Below are 17290 nucleotides of genomic sequence, written 5' to 3'. Positions count from 1 at the left end.
GCACATTACAGACCCTTTGGCCCACAATGTTGTGCCTACTCTAGAAACTGCCTAACATTTCCTTAGTGCATAGCCCTCTATTTTTCTAAGCTCTGTACTTATCTAAGAGGCTCTTAAAAGACCCTATTGCATCCACTTCCACCACTGCTGCCAGCAGTGCATTTCACACACCCACCACTGTATGAAAAATTTACCCGACATCCCCTTAGTACATTCCAAGCACCTTAAAACTGTGCCCCCTTGTGTTAGCCATTTCAGCCCTGGGAAAAAGCCTCTTCATCAACGCCCCTCATCATTTTAAACACCCATTTAGCAAAAAGAAATTCAGTCAGGAAAATTAGCTGTGAGAGAAGAAATTGAGTCAAGTGTTTTTTTAAAAAAAGCGCTAAATTATCAAGGAAAGTACAACTTTGGACATTTTTGGCCCTCAACAGATAATCTACACAGCAACTTTCATGCACCAGTGCACTGATGAAAATTTATTTAACAGATACCATATTTAGCAGGTGAACTTGTTTGAAGTCCAACAATGACTGAACTCTTAGACATTTTCAGATACACTATAAAAATGGACCAAATAGCCTATGGCCTGAAGAAAATAGAAGCAACCCCCAAATTACGAGAGCAGACTGCACTCCTAGAAAACAGTACATTTTACTTCCTCCCTACCTATCCCTCAAATTCTGCAAAGTGCGAATTATACACTATCTCAAAATTTTGGGTAGCGATTTCTGAATTCTATAAGGGCAAGTGCTCCAACCCAAAAGGGTCGCTTGTAATATGCACCAATATGTGACTAAGGCTTCCAACACATTTTGCTTAGAATTGAGCATTAATTACATATTTCTAAAGCAAAATACAAACTGATGGAAGAACTCAGCGGGTTGAGCAGCATCTTGAATGGCAGGGGTTGTGTTGAAACTGATCCATGGTCTTCAGTCATCAACAATTCCGTTCACTCCACTGACAACATCAGTTTATATTCTGTTCCAATTTACAGAATCTGTAGTCTCGTGTCTCCTTATTCCCAAAGAAGTTTAGTGAGCACTATTTAGAAGAAGTCAGTTTCCAAAATGTTTGAGGAAAGGAGCAAACATTTTAATAAAGTAGTAAGTTCAGGAACCTAACAACACCCTTTCAAATTAAAATTTTAAATTCTTCAGATTTAAATCAACTTCTTTTGATTATCTATAGGTCAGTTCTAGCATTAGTCAGTACACAGTAGCAAACTAAGCCATCTTCCGTGAAAAAGGCAGCACTGATCATTTAGAATATTCATGAGACAGCAAATTTGTCTGAATGACAGAATAGCTCACATCCCCAGTGAGTTACATAAATACAGAAATACTGCCGCTCCAAATATGTCTACATGAAAGTAACCCATTTACACTTCAATGTTCCACATCTGATGTCCCATATTTTATACAATAAAATGTAGTCTAACATACCAAAGAGAATGCATTTCTGTTTTTTGACTATTTTTAAATGAGTGAACAATTTTTAAGAGGACAGCAACTTGCATAAGAAACAGGATCAGTTGATCACTGACAATTTCAAGCATACCACCTCCTTCACAGTGATAGCTAATCCACAACGTAGATTATCCTTATTCCCCTCAATTCCAAAAATCATGCTCTATCTTGTGAATGTCTCCCTGCAGAAGAGGATCCTCAAAGACTCACAATCTTCTACCTCATCCCTAAATTAATACATTTTTTGCAAGCCTAACCCCTGGTTCTACAGTCTAAAGCACAGAAAGCCTCTGCATCTATCATGTGAAGTGTCAAATATGTGATAGAAAAAATGTTCTGTAGCGGTGTGCTACACGCAGCGCTAAGATTACGACACGGAGTCGGTAACTGCAGTCGAAGGAAAAACTTTATTCGAAAACTTCAGCCTCACTTTTAAGCCTCTGTCAACCGGCCCCCCATGGCGAAGAGGCTCCAAAGCTCTGTGCTCGCAAACCCCCGTAGGCTATCTAATTGTGAGTCGGTTCGCATACGCTAGGAAATGAGCCGCCACATAACCCCCCCCCCAGAACCGGCGATACACCCCCCAATGTCCACAGCCTGGGCCAGAACCTGCTTGGGAGGTCGGCCTCTGCGCCGAGGCGCCGGAAACTCGGCCGGTTGCGCCAGGTCCACATGGGCCGGCTTGAGGCGGTCCACCGTGAAAACCTCCTCCTTCCCCCCAACGTCCAGCACGAACGTGGACCCGTTGTTCCGGAGCACCGTAAACGGCCCCTCGTATGGCCGCTGCAGCGGTGGCCGATGCCCGCCCCTTCGTACAAACACAAACTTACAGTTCCGTAGGTCTTTGGGTACGCAGGTCGGGTGCCGCCCATGCTGTGAAGTGGGTATGGGGGCCAGGTTACCGAGCTTCTCGCGAAGTCTGCCCAGGACTGCAGCGGGTTCTTCCTCTTGCCCCCTCGGGGCTGGTAGGAACTCCCCGGGGACGGCCAGGGGCGCGCCGTATACCAACTCGGCTGACGAGGCGTGCAGGTCGTCCTTGGGCGCTGTGCGGATGCCGAGAAGGACCCAGGGAAGCTCGTCCGCCCAGTTGGCTCCTCGCAGGCGGGCCATGAGGGCCGACTTCAGGTGACGGTGGAAACGCTCCACTAGCCCGTTCGACTGTGGGTGGTAGGCAGTGGTGTGGTGCAGCTGAGTCCCCAAAAGGCTGGCCATAGCTGACCACAGGCTGGAGGTGAACTGGGCGCCTCTGTCGGAGGTAATGTGGGCTGGTACACCAAAGCGGGATATCCAGGTGGCGATCAGGGCTCGGGCGCAAGATTCGGAGGTGGTGTCGGTGAGCGGGACCGCCTCTGGCCATCTTGTGAACCGGTCCACGATAGTCAGGAGGTAACGCGCTCCGCGCGACACTGGCAGGGGGCCCACGATATCCACATGAATGTGGTCGAAACGCCGGTGGGCGGGATGGAACTGCTGCGGTGGGGCTTTGGTGTGCCGCTGAACCTTGGCCGTCTGGCAGTGCATGCACGTCCTGGCCCATTCACTGACCTGTTTGCGGAGTCCGTGCCAAACGAACCTGCTGGAAACCATCCGGACAGTTGTCCGGATGGAGGGATGCGCCAAGTTATGAATGGAGTCGAAAACACGTCGCCGCCAGGCTGCGGGGACGACCGGACGGGGCTGGCTGGTGGCGACGTCACAGAGTAGGGTCCTCTCACCTGGGCCCACGGGGAGGTCCTGGAGCTGCAAACCAGAGACTGCAGTCCTGTAACTCGGAATCTCCTCATCTACCTGCTGTGCCTCTGCCAGTGCCTCAAAGTCTACCCCTTGGGAAAGGGCATGAACGGTAGGGCGAGAGAGCGCATCCGCCACGACATTGTCCTTACCCGAGACGTGCCGGACATCCGTTGTGTATTCAGAGATGTAGGACAGGTGGCGTTGCTGGCGGGATGACCAGGGGTCGTATGCTTTCGTAAACGCAAAGGTAAGCGGTTTGTGGTCCGTGAACGCGGTGAAGGGCCGACCTTCTAGGAAGTACCTGAAATGCCGGATTGCCAGGTAGAGCGCCAACAGTTCCCGGTCAAAAGCACTGTACTTGAGCTCGGGTGGCCGCAGGTGTTTGCTGAAAAACGCCAGGGGTTGCCAGCGACCTGCGATGAGCTGCTCCAGCACCCCACCGACTGCCGTGTTTGATGCGTCCACTGTGAGGGCGGTAGGGGTGTCCATTCTGGGATGTACTAGCATTGCGGCGTCAGCCAAAGCTTCCTTCGTTTGAACGAAAGCGGCGGCGGACTCCTCGTCCCAGGTAATGTCCTTGCTCGGACCCGACATCAGGGCGAACAGGGGGCGCATGATCCGGGCAGCTGAAGGGAGGAAGCGGCGGTAGAAATTGACCATACCTACGAATTCCTGAAGGCCTTTGATCGTGGTGGGTCGGGGGAAGTGGCGGACCGCATCTACCTTAGCGGGCAGAGGGGTTGCCCCGTCTTTAGTAATCCTGTGGCCCAGGAAGTCAATGGTATCAAGTCCGAACTGGCATTTGGCAGGGTTGATTGTAAGACCGTACTCACTCAGTCGGGCGCAGAGTTGACGGAGGTGGGACAGATGCTCCTGACGACTGCCGCTGGCTATGAGGATGTCATCCAAATAGATGAACGCGAAGTCCAGGTCCCGTCCCACCGCGTCCATTAACCGCTGGAACGTCTGTGCGGCATTCTTCAGGCCGAACGGCATGCGGAGGAACTCGAAGAGGCCAAACGGGGTGATGAGAGCCGTCTTGGGGACGTCGTCAGGATGCATCGGGATTTGATGGTACCCTCGGACAAGGTCGACCTTGGAGAAGATCCGGGCGCCGTGCAGGTTTGCCGCAAAGTCCTGAATGTGCGGCACAGGGTAGCGGTCCGGTGTGGTAGCCTCGTTCAGCCTGCGGTAGTCGCCGCACGGTCTCCAGCCCCCCGTCGCTTTGGGCACCATGTGCAGGGGGGAAGCCCAGGGGCTGTCGGACCACCGGATGATCCCCAATTCCTCCATTCTCTGGAACTCCTCCTTCGCCAGTCGGAGCTTGTCCGGGGGAAGCCGCCGAGCACGGGCATGGAGGAGTGGTCCCTGTGTCGGGATGTGGTGCTGTACGCCGTGCCTGGGCATGGCTGCTGTGAACTGCGGTGCCAGAACCGAGGGGAACTCCGCCAGGACCCTGGTGAAGTCGTTGTCGGACAGCGTGATGGAGCCGAGGTGAGGGGCTGGCAACTGGGCCGCGCCCAGGGAGAACGTCTGAAAGGTCTCGGCGTGTACCAGTCTCTTCCTGGGCAGGTCAACCAGCAGGCTGTGAGCTCGCAAAAAATCCGCACCCAGAAGCGGTTGGGCTACGGCGGCCAGTGTGAAGTCCCACGTGAACTGGCTGGGGCCGAACAGTAGCTGCACCTGACGGGTGCCATAGGTCCTTACTGTGCTGCCATTCACGGCCCTCAGGGGGGGACCCGGTGCCCTGCTGCGGGTGTCGTAACTTGTCGGAGGTAAAACGCTGATCTCAGCCCCAGTATCGACCAAAAACCGGCGTCCCGACCTTCTATCCCACACATACAGGAGGCTATCCCGATGGCCAGCCGCCGTAGCCATCAACGGCGGCTGGCCCTGGCGTTTCCCGGGAACTTGCAGGGCGGGCGGCAACGGCGGGCTTCTGCGCCCCACCGCTGGTGGTAGAAGCACCAGTGGTCATTAGGCCGGGGGTTAGTGGGCTCTGCGGCCGGGCCTGGACTGGTTTGCTGCCGGGAGCGTGGCCAGGTGATCTGTGCGATGGACGCCCCGCTCACCTTTTTGGCGTTCCACAGCAAGTCCGCCCGGGCTGCCACCTTCCGGGGGTCACTGAAATCCGCATCGGACAGCAGCAGGCGTATGTCCTCGGGCAGCTGCTCCAGGAATGCCTGCTCAAGCATGAGGCAGGGTTTGTGTCCGCTGGCCAGAGACAACATCTCATTCATTAAAGCCGATGGAGGTCTGTCTCCCAAGCCATCCAGGTGCAGTAAACGGGCAGCCCGCTCGCGCCTTGAGAGTCCGAAAGTCCTGAGGAGCAGGGCTTTGAATTCCGTGTACTTGCTGTCTGCCGGGGGCGACTGTACGAACTCCGCGACCTGGGCCGCTGTGTCCTGGTCGAGGGAGCCCACCACGTAGTAGTAGCGGGTGTCTTCTGAGGTGATCCGGCGAACGTGGAATTGGGCTTCGGCTTGCTGGAACCATAGGTCCGGGCGCTGTGTCCAGAAACCCGGCAGTTTCAACGAAACCGCATGAACAGAGGCGGCGTCGGTCATTTCTGGTCCAAAAATCGTTTGGACCGTCGGGGTCACCAATTGTAGCGGTGTGCTACACGCAGCGCTAAGATTACGACACGGAGTCGGTAACTGCAGTCGAAGGAAAAACTTTATTCGAAAACTTCAGCCTCACTTTTAAGCCTCTGTCAACCGGCCCCCCATGGCGAAGAGGCTCCAAAGCTCTGTGCTCGCAAACCCCCGTAGGCTATCTAATTGTGAGTCGGTTCGCATACGCTAGGAAATGAGCCGCCACAGTTCAATGATTTCTTATTCTTCTAGTCTATAGAAGTCTGTGTCATCATAAAAAGACAAGAAAGACTTTGATAATAGTCTTATTAACTCTGGGCTCTCTGGCACACCTATCCAGACTTTTTGCCCTGTTTCATTGAGTATGCTCAAAAAGATCAATCAAAGGAGGAAGAAAGCAAGCAGAAGAGAACATGTTTTTGATGAACAGAAGTAGAATCATAAATATGATTCAATTTATTTAAACTAACCCAGGAAAATAAAAGCTACATTCCAAAAAAGGAGCAACTTCAATTTATGGTATTTACAGATTTGCCAAATCCTCTGGTAAAAAATGAAATGTGTGCAATACTAGACAATTTAAGCAGCAGCTGTGAAGCAATACTGCAAAAGTGGCTCTACTTGCACAAAGCAAATCAAAGGCACAGAAGTAACAAAAGCTTATAATGCAATGATTGTATTATCTATTGTCCCCAGCCAAAACTATTTTGTTACCAGGACAGGTGAGAAACAGACAAAATGAGAATGTGAACTAAATCTTGCTCCCCAAGGCTGTTTAAATATTTGAAATAAAGCGAACATCTCATTGTAATATCCAAAACTGAAAATATTGGAAATTAAACAGAAGTTCAATCTTTCAAACATACATGCAGCTTTATCATAAGAAATTCCATTAATAACTCATTTGATCTTTTTAAATTAAATTTCAAAGAAAATTCAAACTGGTTCCTGATTATTCATAAGGGAGCTCTCTGATGTCAGGGAACAATCAAATTCCTGCAGTGACCAGCTGCAGTCCTTCAAGCCTCAGGTACTGCTATATTGTTTGGCGTGTTCTTGAAGATCAGCAAAGCGGTTGGATTCTATTTTAATTGGCAGCACATTGATACTTGTGCTAGGGATGTCTCAGCTCCAGTGACACTGATTTGATCCTGATCTCGGGTGCTGCTTGAGTGGGGTTTGCATGTTCTCCCTGTAACTTTTGACCAGGGTCAAAAAGAATTGGGTGGGGGGTGGTGAGGTGGAAACTAAGGAATGCAAAAAGAATGTTGAAAGGGAATAAATTTCCTTGTCATATAGGAAGCTATTTCAGTTCATGGAGTCAAGTTGACTCCCTTGCCCCATCCCTACCACCTATTCTTCCTACATTCCAATGATTATAAATGACCAGGATGAAGAAGTAGAAGGGTGGGTTAGTAGGTTTGCTGATGACACAAAGGTTGAGGATGCTGTGGATAGACTGGAGAGCTGTCCCGCTTTAACATCTGACATCGAACTGGTCTGATGGACTTCAACCCAGCTAAGTGTGAAATGGTTCATTTGGGATAATCAAATTTGAAGACAGAATATAATATTAATGGTAAGGCTCTTGGTAGTATGGAGGATCTGAGAGATCTTGGGGTCCATGTCCATAGAACACTCAAAGCTGCAGCACAGGTTGACAGTGTTAAGAAGGTATGTGGTGTGTTGGCATTCATCGACTGTGGAATTGAGTTCAAGAGCTGTGAGGTAAAGTTACAACTATACGAGACCTTGATCAGATCCCACTTGGAGTACTATGTTCAGTTCTGGTCACCTCACTACAAGAACAATGTGCATACTATAGACAGAGTGCAGGGGAGATTTACAAGGAGGTTGCCTAGATTGGAGTGCATGGTCTTTTCTCTTGGCATGGAGAATGAGAGATGACTTGATAGAGGTGCATAAGATGATAAGAGGCATTGATCATGTGGATAGTCAGAGGCTTTTTCCCAGGGCTGAAATGGCTAACACGAGGGGCATAGTTTTAAGGTGCTTAGAAATAGGTACCAAGGGGATGTCAGGGGTGAGTTTATCCATACAGAGACTGGTGGGTACGTAGAATGCACTGCCGGCAGAAGCGGATACAATAGGGTCTTAAGAGCTTCTTAGATAGGTACAAGCAGCTTAGAAAAATAGAGGGCTATGCACTAGGGAAATCCTAGGCAGCTTCTAGAGTAGATTAAATGGTCAGCACAAAGTTGTGGGCCAAAGAGCCTGTAATGTGCTGTAGATTTCTATGATTCGGCCTGAAATGGTGACTGTACTTTTTTTTTCTATAGATGCTACCTGGCCTGCTGAGTTTCTCCGGTATCTCATGTGTTGCTCGGATTTCGAGCATCTACAGATTTTCTCTTGTGATTGGCTCCCTACATTCTATTTAATTCCTTTAAGCAATTTAACAACTTCAAGAGATAAAAATTAAGATCCAATGTATTTGATGCTTCAATTCAGATCACTGAGATGCAAGACAGCCCTTTTGGATTTCACCCAAATTGAATGAACACAGGGCTCATTACAGATCTAAGGTCACCTTGTAACTGTCCTGTCTCAGCATAACAAGGCTGTCAACAACTTTTAGTTTGTTTCAACATTATTTTCAGCGTCAACTTCTCCAACTATCATTACTACAGTGTGTTGTAAAAATATTCAGGCCCCAACCCTTTGTTCACATAAACGGATATTAGAACCAGGGATTTTGATTAATTTAACCAACAGTTTTTATTTGTGAATCACAAGTTCCCCCCCCCCCGCCACACCCAGCAGAGTAAAAAAAAACACAAGGAAAACTGCAAAGTAAAGCATGTAAAACATAAAATTCAAAAATTAAGATATCAGCAGTTCAAAGTTATTCATCCTTCTTTGTTCAGTACTTAGTTGAACCACCTCTCACATCAATTACAACTAGTAGTCTTTTTATACAAGTCTATTAGCTTTACACAAAATGATGGAGCAATATTTGCTCATTCGTCCTTTCAAAATTACTCAAGCTGTAGCAGTTTAGTTGGGGAGCAGCGGTGGATAGCATTCTTGCCAGGGATGCTTGATCGGGTTAAGGTCAGGACTCTTGACTGGGCCACTCAAGGACGCCAATTTTCTTCATTTGAAGTCACTCCATTGTGGCATTGTGCTTTGGGTCATTGTCCTGCTGAAAGATGAACTTCCTCCCCAGTTTATGCTTTCTTTCTTTTTCAATCTTTTTATTAAGTTTCATATATATATATATATAAAGAAAAACATAACATAATAATGAATAAGGTTATGAATACAATAGACTTGAAATTACATTGGTAATAAGATAATAATATCCTAGTAAAACATCAACAGAAAAAAGTACATTAATCAATCAAGTCTATATAACTATATATGAAAAAAAAACAAAAATAATCGTCAAAAAAGAAAAAAAAATTGAAAATAAGTAAAAGAAAATGTATATTGATAAAAAAACACTAAACTAAACTAACATGGGCAATAGTAACAGTTTATAAGTATGTGATAGTGTCAAAAAAACTCCGGAACTCCATACCTGAACAAGAATAAGCAGAAAGAAGGTCTGGAAAAGGTCAGATTAATTTATATGAAAATGTCGAATAAACGGTCCCCAAGTTTCTTCAAATTTGACTGATGAGTCAAAAATAGTGCTTCTGATTATTTCCAAACTTAGATATGAAATAGTTTGGGAAAGCCACTGAGACGTGGTAGGAGGATTTACTTCTTTCCAGTTTTGTAATATGGACCTTCTGGCCATTAATGTTACAAAAGCAATCATGCGTCTGATTGAAGGGGAAAACTGAATACCATCCTCATTTGGTATTGCAGTAATAAAATGAGGTTGTAAATCGATATTCCAAATTGAAGAAATGGTAACAAATATGTCCTTCCAATAGTTATGTAAAGTGGGACATGACCAAAACATGTGGGTCAATGAAGCCACTTCTAGATGACACCTGTCACATTGAGGGTTAACATAAGAGTAAAATTGAGCAAGCTTATCTTTAGACATATAAGCTCTATGTACAATTTTAAATTGTATTAAAGCATGTTTAGCACATATAGAAGAGGAATTAACCATCTGTAAAATTTTTTCCCATTTATCTGTTGAAATATTATATCGAAGTTCTTTTTCCCATTCTTGTTTAATTCTATCTGATATTTCTGGTTGTATCTTCATAATCATATTATAAATAAAAGCTACTAATCCCTTCTGACAAGGGTTTAAGGTAAAAATCAAATCTGAGAAATCCACTGAAGTTGAATTGGGAAAAGATGGTAGAAATTTATGCAAGAAATTTCTGATTTGTAGCTATCTGAAAAAATTAGATTTAGGTAATTTAAATTTGTTGGAAAGTTGGTCAAAGGACATCAAAGTATCTTCAAAAAAAAGATCACGAAAACATTTTATACCTTTCCTTTTCCATATGCTAAAAGCTTGATCTGTCCAGGAAGGTTTGAAAAAAAAATTAAGTAAGATAGGGCTATCAAGAACAAAGTTTTTCAAAGTAAAAAACTTACGAAATTGAAACCAAATTCGTAATGTATGTTTGATAACAGGATTAGATATCTGTTTGTTGAATTTAACTAAATCAGCAGGAAGAAAAGAACCAAGAACAGAGAATAGAGAATATCCCTTTACCTCGTAACATTCCAAATTTACCCACTGCGGGCACAGTGGTGAATCCAAATCTAATTTCCAATACATTAAGTTACGAATATTATTTGCCCAATAATAAAATCTAAAGTTAGGTAAAGCTAAACCACCATCTTTTTTAGATTTTTGTAATTGCTTTTTACTTAACCTGGGGTTTTTATTTTGCCACACAAATGAGGAAATTTTTGAATCAATGTTATTGAAAAAAGATTTAGGAATAAAAATTGGTAAGGCTTGAAATAAGTATAAAAATTTCGGTAAAATCATCATTTTAATAGCATTAATCCGACCAATTAATGATAAGAATAAGGGAGACCATCTTGTAGTAAGTTGTTGAATTTGATGAAGCATAGGTAAAAAAATTCAGTCTAAATAAATCTTTATATTTCTTGGTAATTTTTATACCTAAATAGGTAAAGTTATCAGTAACAACTTTAAATGGTATCCTGTCATTCAATAAAGTTTGTGCGTTTAAGGGAAATAATTCACTCTTATCCAAGTTTAGTTTATAACCAGAAAAGCTACCAAATTGAGCCAACAAGGATAAAATAGCAGGAATAGACCTGTCAGGATCAGAAATATATAACAGCAAGTCATCAGCATAAAGTGATAATTTGTATAACTTCTCATTACAGGTAATACCAAAAATATTAGGAGATTCACGAATAGCAATGGCTAAAGGTTCTAATGCGATATTAAATAATAAAGGACTTAAGGGACAGCCTTGTCTCGTACCACGAGATAATTGAAAAAAAGAGGATCTATAATTATTTGTAAGAACAGAAGCAACAGGTTTATAATATATTAATTTAATCCATGATATGAAGTTGGGACTAAAATTAAAATTTCTCAATGTATTAAATAAGTATGTCCATTCAACTCTATCAAAAGCTTTTTCAGCATCTAATGAGAACACATTCTGAGATTGTGGGTGATGAAGTATAAATTATATTAATCAATTTTCTAACATTAAAAAAGGAATACCGATTCCTAATAAAACCAGTTTGATCTTCTGAAATAATCTGTGATAGTACCTTTTCTAATCTAATGGCTAAAATTTTTGTAAGAATCTTAGAATCTACATTTAATAATGATATAGGGCGATAAGATGCACATAAAGTAGGATCTTTATCTTTTTTAAGAATTAGAGAGATAGTAGCTTCATAAAAAGATTGAGGTAATCTCTTCTTAGCAAACGCATCATTAAAGATTTCACATAACCAAGGGGAAAGCAAAGAAGAAAAAGTTTTAAAAAATTCTACAATATAACCATCAGGGCCAGGAGCTTTCCCTGAATTCATTGATGAGATAGCCTCTCCTATTTCGGCCATAGAGATAGGAGCATCTAACAAGCTACGATCTTCATCTATCAGTTTAGGAATATTCAAATTGTTAAAAAAATTATCCATCATGGACAGGTCACCATCAAATTCTGATTGATATAAAGATTTATAAAAATCTTGAAAAGTATTATTGATTTCTTTATGATCAGTAGTTAAATTACCGTCTTGTTTACGAATTTTAATAATTTGTCGCTTAGTCGAAATAGCTTTTAATTGATTAGCTAACAGTTTACCAGTTCGGTCACTGTGAATATAGAATTGAGCCCTGGTCCTAATTAATTGATTTTCAATTGAAGAAGATAATAGTAAACTATGTTCCATTTGAAGCTCAACTCTCTTCTTATAAAGTTCTTTGGTAGGAGTCACAGAATAAATCTTATCAATTTCCTTAATTTTATCCACTAATAAAGCAATATCTAAATATCTTTGTTTTCTTTTACCAACGGAATATGAGATAATTTGTCCACGGATAAAAGCCTTAAAAGAATCCCAAAGTATTCCTTTGTCGATTTCTTCAGTATAGTTTGTTGAGAAAAACAAGTCAATTTGCTGTTTTATGTAGGTGATAAATTCTGGGTCTTGAAGCAAAGTAGCGTTAAGTCTCCAAGATCTAATATTATTGGAAAAGTCCGAAATCTTAATAGATAACTTCAAAGGTGCATGATCCGAAATAGTAATAGAATCATATTTACAATCAATAACATCCGTTAATAACCGATGATCAATAAGAAAATAGTCAATTCTAGAATAGCTATGATATACATGTGAAAAAAATGAAAATTCTTTATCTTTAGGGTTCAAAAACCGCCATATTTCAGTGATTCCCGAATCAACCATAAAAGAATTAATAAGTAAGGCTGATCTATTCGGAAGAGTACGGATAGGTTTAGATCTATCCATTGAAGGATTCAAATAACAATTAAAATCTCCACCCATTATCAACATATATTCATTTAGATTAGGAAGGGAAGTAAATAAACGTTTAAAAAATTCAGGGCAGTCAAAGTTTGGAGCATAAATATTAACTAGAACCACTTTTCGACTAAAAAGTGAACCAGTTATCAACAAAAATCTGCCCTGTGGATCAGAAATAATTTCATGATGTGTAAACGAAATTGAGGAGTCTATAAAAATAGACACACCCCTAATTTTGGCGGTACAATTTGAGTGAAATTGTTGACCCTTCCAGAGCCTAAAAAAACGCTGATTATCCTCCCTCCTAATATGGGTCTCCTGTGCAAAAATAATATTAGCGTTCAATCTATGGAATACTTTAAATATTTTTTTACGTTTAATCGGATGATTTAAACCATTAGTATTCCAAGAAATAAAGTTAATAGATTTATCCATCATGCCAATATTTGTTGTGTATATCATAAAAGGTTACAAAGACACATAACCCATAATTCAGGAAGAAGGAAAATTGATTCAGGAGCAACCGGAGAACATGACACCTCAACAATATTAATAATTTAAAGTCGGCCCATAGACTAAAAGCAAAAAAATAAAAATTAAAAGTGTGAAAAAAGATCCCTACCCCCTCCCCCCAGCCTTTGAAAGAAAGCCAAGCGGCAAGCGCATAATCTAATACTAACATTACCCCCATTTCAAGATGGCAGCTCCATAAAAAGATTTTAAAAAACTATGTAACACCCAGATTTAAATATAGGGTTGCAAAAAAATATATATATCAGTCAGAATGAAAAAACTAATATAATAAAACAATCATTAACAAAAAAAGTATAAACATTAAAATTTAAAAGTGTAATATACCTTTAAAAAAAAATTCCATATTCAAATACAAGAAAGATGACGTTTCATAAGCAAAGGCTTATGGGAAGAAGAAACGACATTTTGAAAAGCCATATTACAAAATACAAATGTAAGTTCAGCAACCTATTAAAAGAAATTTAATAAAAAAAAGTTATCAAAATAGGATTAAAGGATTTAATAGACACTACAATATATAAAAAAAAGACCAAAAAATCCAAAACATTCGTCCCATTTCTAAGTACAGGCAAACAGATAAATGCTTACAGAAAACAAAGTCTTACGGGAAAAAGAAACGACATCTTGAAAAAAAAATAAATCATTACAAAATATAAACGTATATATCCGAAACAGAAAAAAGAATAAAAAAAAGATATTATAAAAATTAAAAAGAGCATCTATAAACAATGATGATAGTAAAAAAAAACCAGACCCGTAGATCAGGATAAGAAGTTATAACCCAGCTTCATAGGTTAAAACTTAAAATGAAATGGCATCCTCTGTCCGAAAAATCTTCAACGTAACACATAGTTCAAGTTGCACTAGAAGATCGATATTCTTCAACAAATTTCTTCGCTTCTTCCAGAGTGTTAAAAAATTGCTGACTGTTGTCGTTCAGCGTAATTCTAAGCTTCGCTGGATACATTAAAGCTTGTTTAAGTCCAATCGAGTGAATCTCTGCCATCACTGGTTTAAAAGCAATTCTCGCTCTCATTACTTCGAATGAATAATCTTCAACAATACGAAATGTGTTGGTGTTGTAAGAAATCATACCTTTTTTACGAGCTAATCGAATTAAAAGCTCTTTCTCCCGAGGATAATGAAGGCGAACAATCACCGCTCGTGGTTTAACACTCGTAGCCGAAAACCTCGCAACTCTGTGAGCGCGGTCGATAACAGGTTTAGCTTGCAAACCTTCACCACCGAAAATTTCCCACAGTAATTTAGAGAAAAATTCAGTTAAATCACCGGACTCAACTTTTTCGGGAAACCCGATGATTCGCAAGTTCTGTCTGCGAGATCGGTTTTCGAGATCAGTAATTTTAAACTTATACTGATCTACTGTTTTAACAGTCGGTTGTATCTTCTTGTCCAGCGCTTCAATTGTACGTACTTTTTCACAAATTAATTTTTCAAGAGTCGTAAACTTATCTTCATGCCGCTGAATATCTGATGCCTGCGATTGAAGCTTATTATCAAGCGATCTAACAACTCCTTCAAGTTCAGACATTTTCGTGGTAAGCTTGTTTTCCAAACTTGCCAGTTTACTTTCCAAACTTGTTGCTTTACTTTCCAGCTTGCTTTCCAAACTTGCAAGTTTAGCATCCAGAAGATTAGAAATTGCGTCGATAGATAAAGGCTCCTTAGACGATTTCTTGCTTGTAGCCATTTTAAGTTTGACAGAATTAGATCAAATATAGTTTTAGGAAAAAAAAAGTTAATCGAAAGTATCAACTCATATGATTAAATTCGAAAAGATTTGATTAAAGGGTGATTATAGTTGAAAAAATAAAGAGCGCCTAAAAGGCAGATGTTTACGTCGCCATCTTGAAACTCCACCCTCAGTTTATGCTTTCTGGCAGAGGCTAGCAGGTTTTTAATCCAGAATTTCTCTATATTTAACAGCATTTATCTTCCCATCAATCCTGATCAGATTTCCAGTCCCTGCTGCTGAAAAGCATCTCCACAGCACGATGCTACCTCCACCATACTTTATAGCAGGGATGGCGTTATCTGGCTGATGTAAAAAGTATTACATTTACACCACATATACCACACAGTGCCGAGGCCACGTTCCTCTTTAGTCTCATCTGATCGCAGCACCTTCTTCCAAATCTTTACAGTATCTAAGTGATGCTTTGCAAAGTCTTTACGAGCAAAGATTTTTATCAGCGCTTCTTCCTTGCCACTCTCCATAAATACTTTTTCTGCAAGGCCTTTGAGATTGTGGAGCCATGAACTTCATCTCCAGTTGCAGCCACTGACTTCCACAGCTCAGAGTGACTGCTGGGTGTCACAGTAACCTCTCTCACAAGTGCCATTCTTCTCCGGTGACTAAGTTTAGTGGTTGGCCGACCTAGGCAACGTTCCATCACTTTTTCCATGATGGACTGCTCTGAGTTCTGAGGTATGTTCAGTGCCTTTGAAATGGTCTTGTACGTTTCCCCAGATTTCTGCTTCTCTATTATAACTTCCCTGACTTACCTTGAATGCTCTTTTGTACTGATTTTGGTTGGGTCTGTTGAAAATCTACCATACTTTTAGACCTTAGAGAGGGAGAATTTATTCTTATGAATTCATTGCAAACAGGCGATCCTCCAATTTTCTACAACAACAAAATGAGTCAAGGTGATATACAGTATCGCATCTGAGGAGAGTTGATGTAGTAATTACAAAGGGGATGAACCCTTTTTCAGTCTCAATTTTCATTTTAATTTTTAATAAATTGTTGACTGATTTTTGAATTTTTGATTTGACATTACGCATAATGCTTTGTAGATTAGCTCAAAAATCCTACTTCAATACATTTACAATTTAGAAAATGAGAGTAAAATATGAAGATAGTTTTAAGGCACAATATATATCAAGTCACAGAACATCATTAATTTCCCCTTGAAAATACATTTTAAGCATGCCCAAATATACCATACACAATGCTGACATTATAGGGAACACAGCAGCTAATCCAAGGAATTTTGGTTAATTAAAAACATGCAATTCAAATAATCAAATTAAAATACATAAATTTTAGTTGTTGCATTTACAATTTGCATTAATCATAAATGTGCTGTCGAACGATGGGATCAAGATATGTATTCATGCCTAACGTGACCTGCAGTCCAAAAAGCAGGTTATAAGTAAGAGGGAATATTTGAAGATTTCTGGATCCTAGATGGCAGAAGGCACAGCATCTAATCATTTAAAATATGCATATAAGGATGGATACTGAACAACAGAATGATGAGGTGAAAGGTTTATTAGAACATACTGCAAGAGAGCTGCATTATGAGGCAAGGCATCTTAAAGCCTTCTTCACTATTTAGCAAAACATGAAGGAATTTTTGTTACCTTGTGAAGCTTCATATCAGCTCATGGTTTTGTATTTGTTCTGGGGTTGAAAAACATTGGAATGGTAATAACCAAACCTACAGCTAAGTTTTTCATCATTCTCTGAACAATATTTTCAATGAACCAACAGTAAAGAAAACAAATGACTGATTTCTAATGGTTAGGAAGCAACTTGGAACTTCCTTGGGATATGATATGATGAAATGTCAAATGGCCAAGCTCTATTCATTCCAGTGCAGAGAAAAAGTTAGGTTTATGTGCATTGATATTCAGCCTGTTGAAAGGGCTATCGGTTTCAGTCAAAACACACACAAACCAGTATATACTTGAATTTGAATTTCCCAAGGCAAATGATATTTAGCTCTGAAGGTCAAACAAAGAAAACCTTTAAATTTGAAATGGTAGGTACATTAAAACTGCATACCAAGCCCTGTGGCTTATACAATTTATTATCTACATTAAAAGATTTAGCATCCAAGCTTCACATACCAGTAGGTGCTGTAACTGCTGCAATCCATACATACTGCATGCTGCAACTTCTCTTTTTCATGCTTTTCTGATTTTTTTACATTGTTGGAATGCATCTGGGAATCTTCATAGTGTTTCTTGGCATGTCCATTCACATATCTGCAAATAAAAACG

The 17290-nt window shown here is 41.2% G+C and overlaps 1 protein-coding gene across 4 annotated transcripts in view; it reads right to left on the bottom strand.

The window, feature by feature from the left end:
- The window catches only part of usp3 (ubiquitin specific peptidase 3), a 117669-nt gene that overhangs the window by 77756 nt on the left and 22623 nt on the right, over window positions 1-17290 (bottom strand). For all 4 annotated transcript variants that reach the window (XM_059945999.1, XM_059946000.1, XM_059946002.1 and 1 more), the window contains exon 3: window positions 17138-17275. In XM_059945999.1, coding sequence (XP_059801982.1) covers window positions 17138-17275 — 138 coding nt within the window. The remainder of the gene's footprint in view (window positions 1-17137; window positions 17276-17290) is intronic.

The sequence above is a fragment of the Hypanus sabinus genome, chromosome 21 (assembly GCF_030144855.1).
Source record: "Hypanus sabinus isolate sHypSab1 chromosome 21, sHypSab1.hap1, whole genome shotgun sequence".
Classification (NCBI taxonomy): Eukaryota; Metazoa; Chordata; class Chondrichthyes; order Myliobatiformes; family Dasyatidae; genus Hypanus; species Hypanus sabinus.
This window is presented reverse-complemented; position numbering and strand designations above follow the sequence as displayed.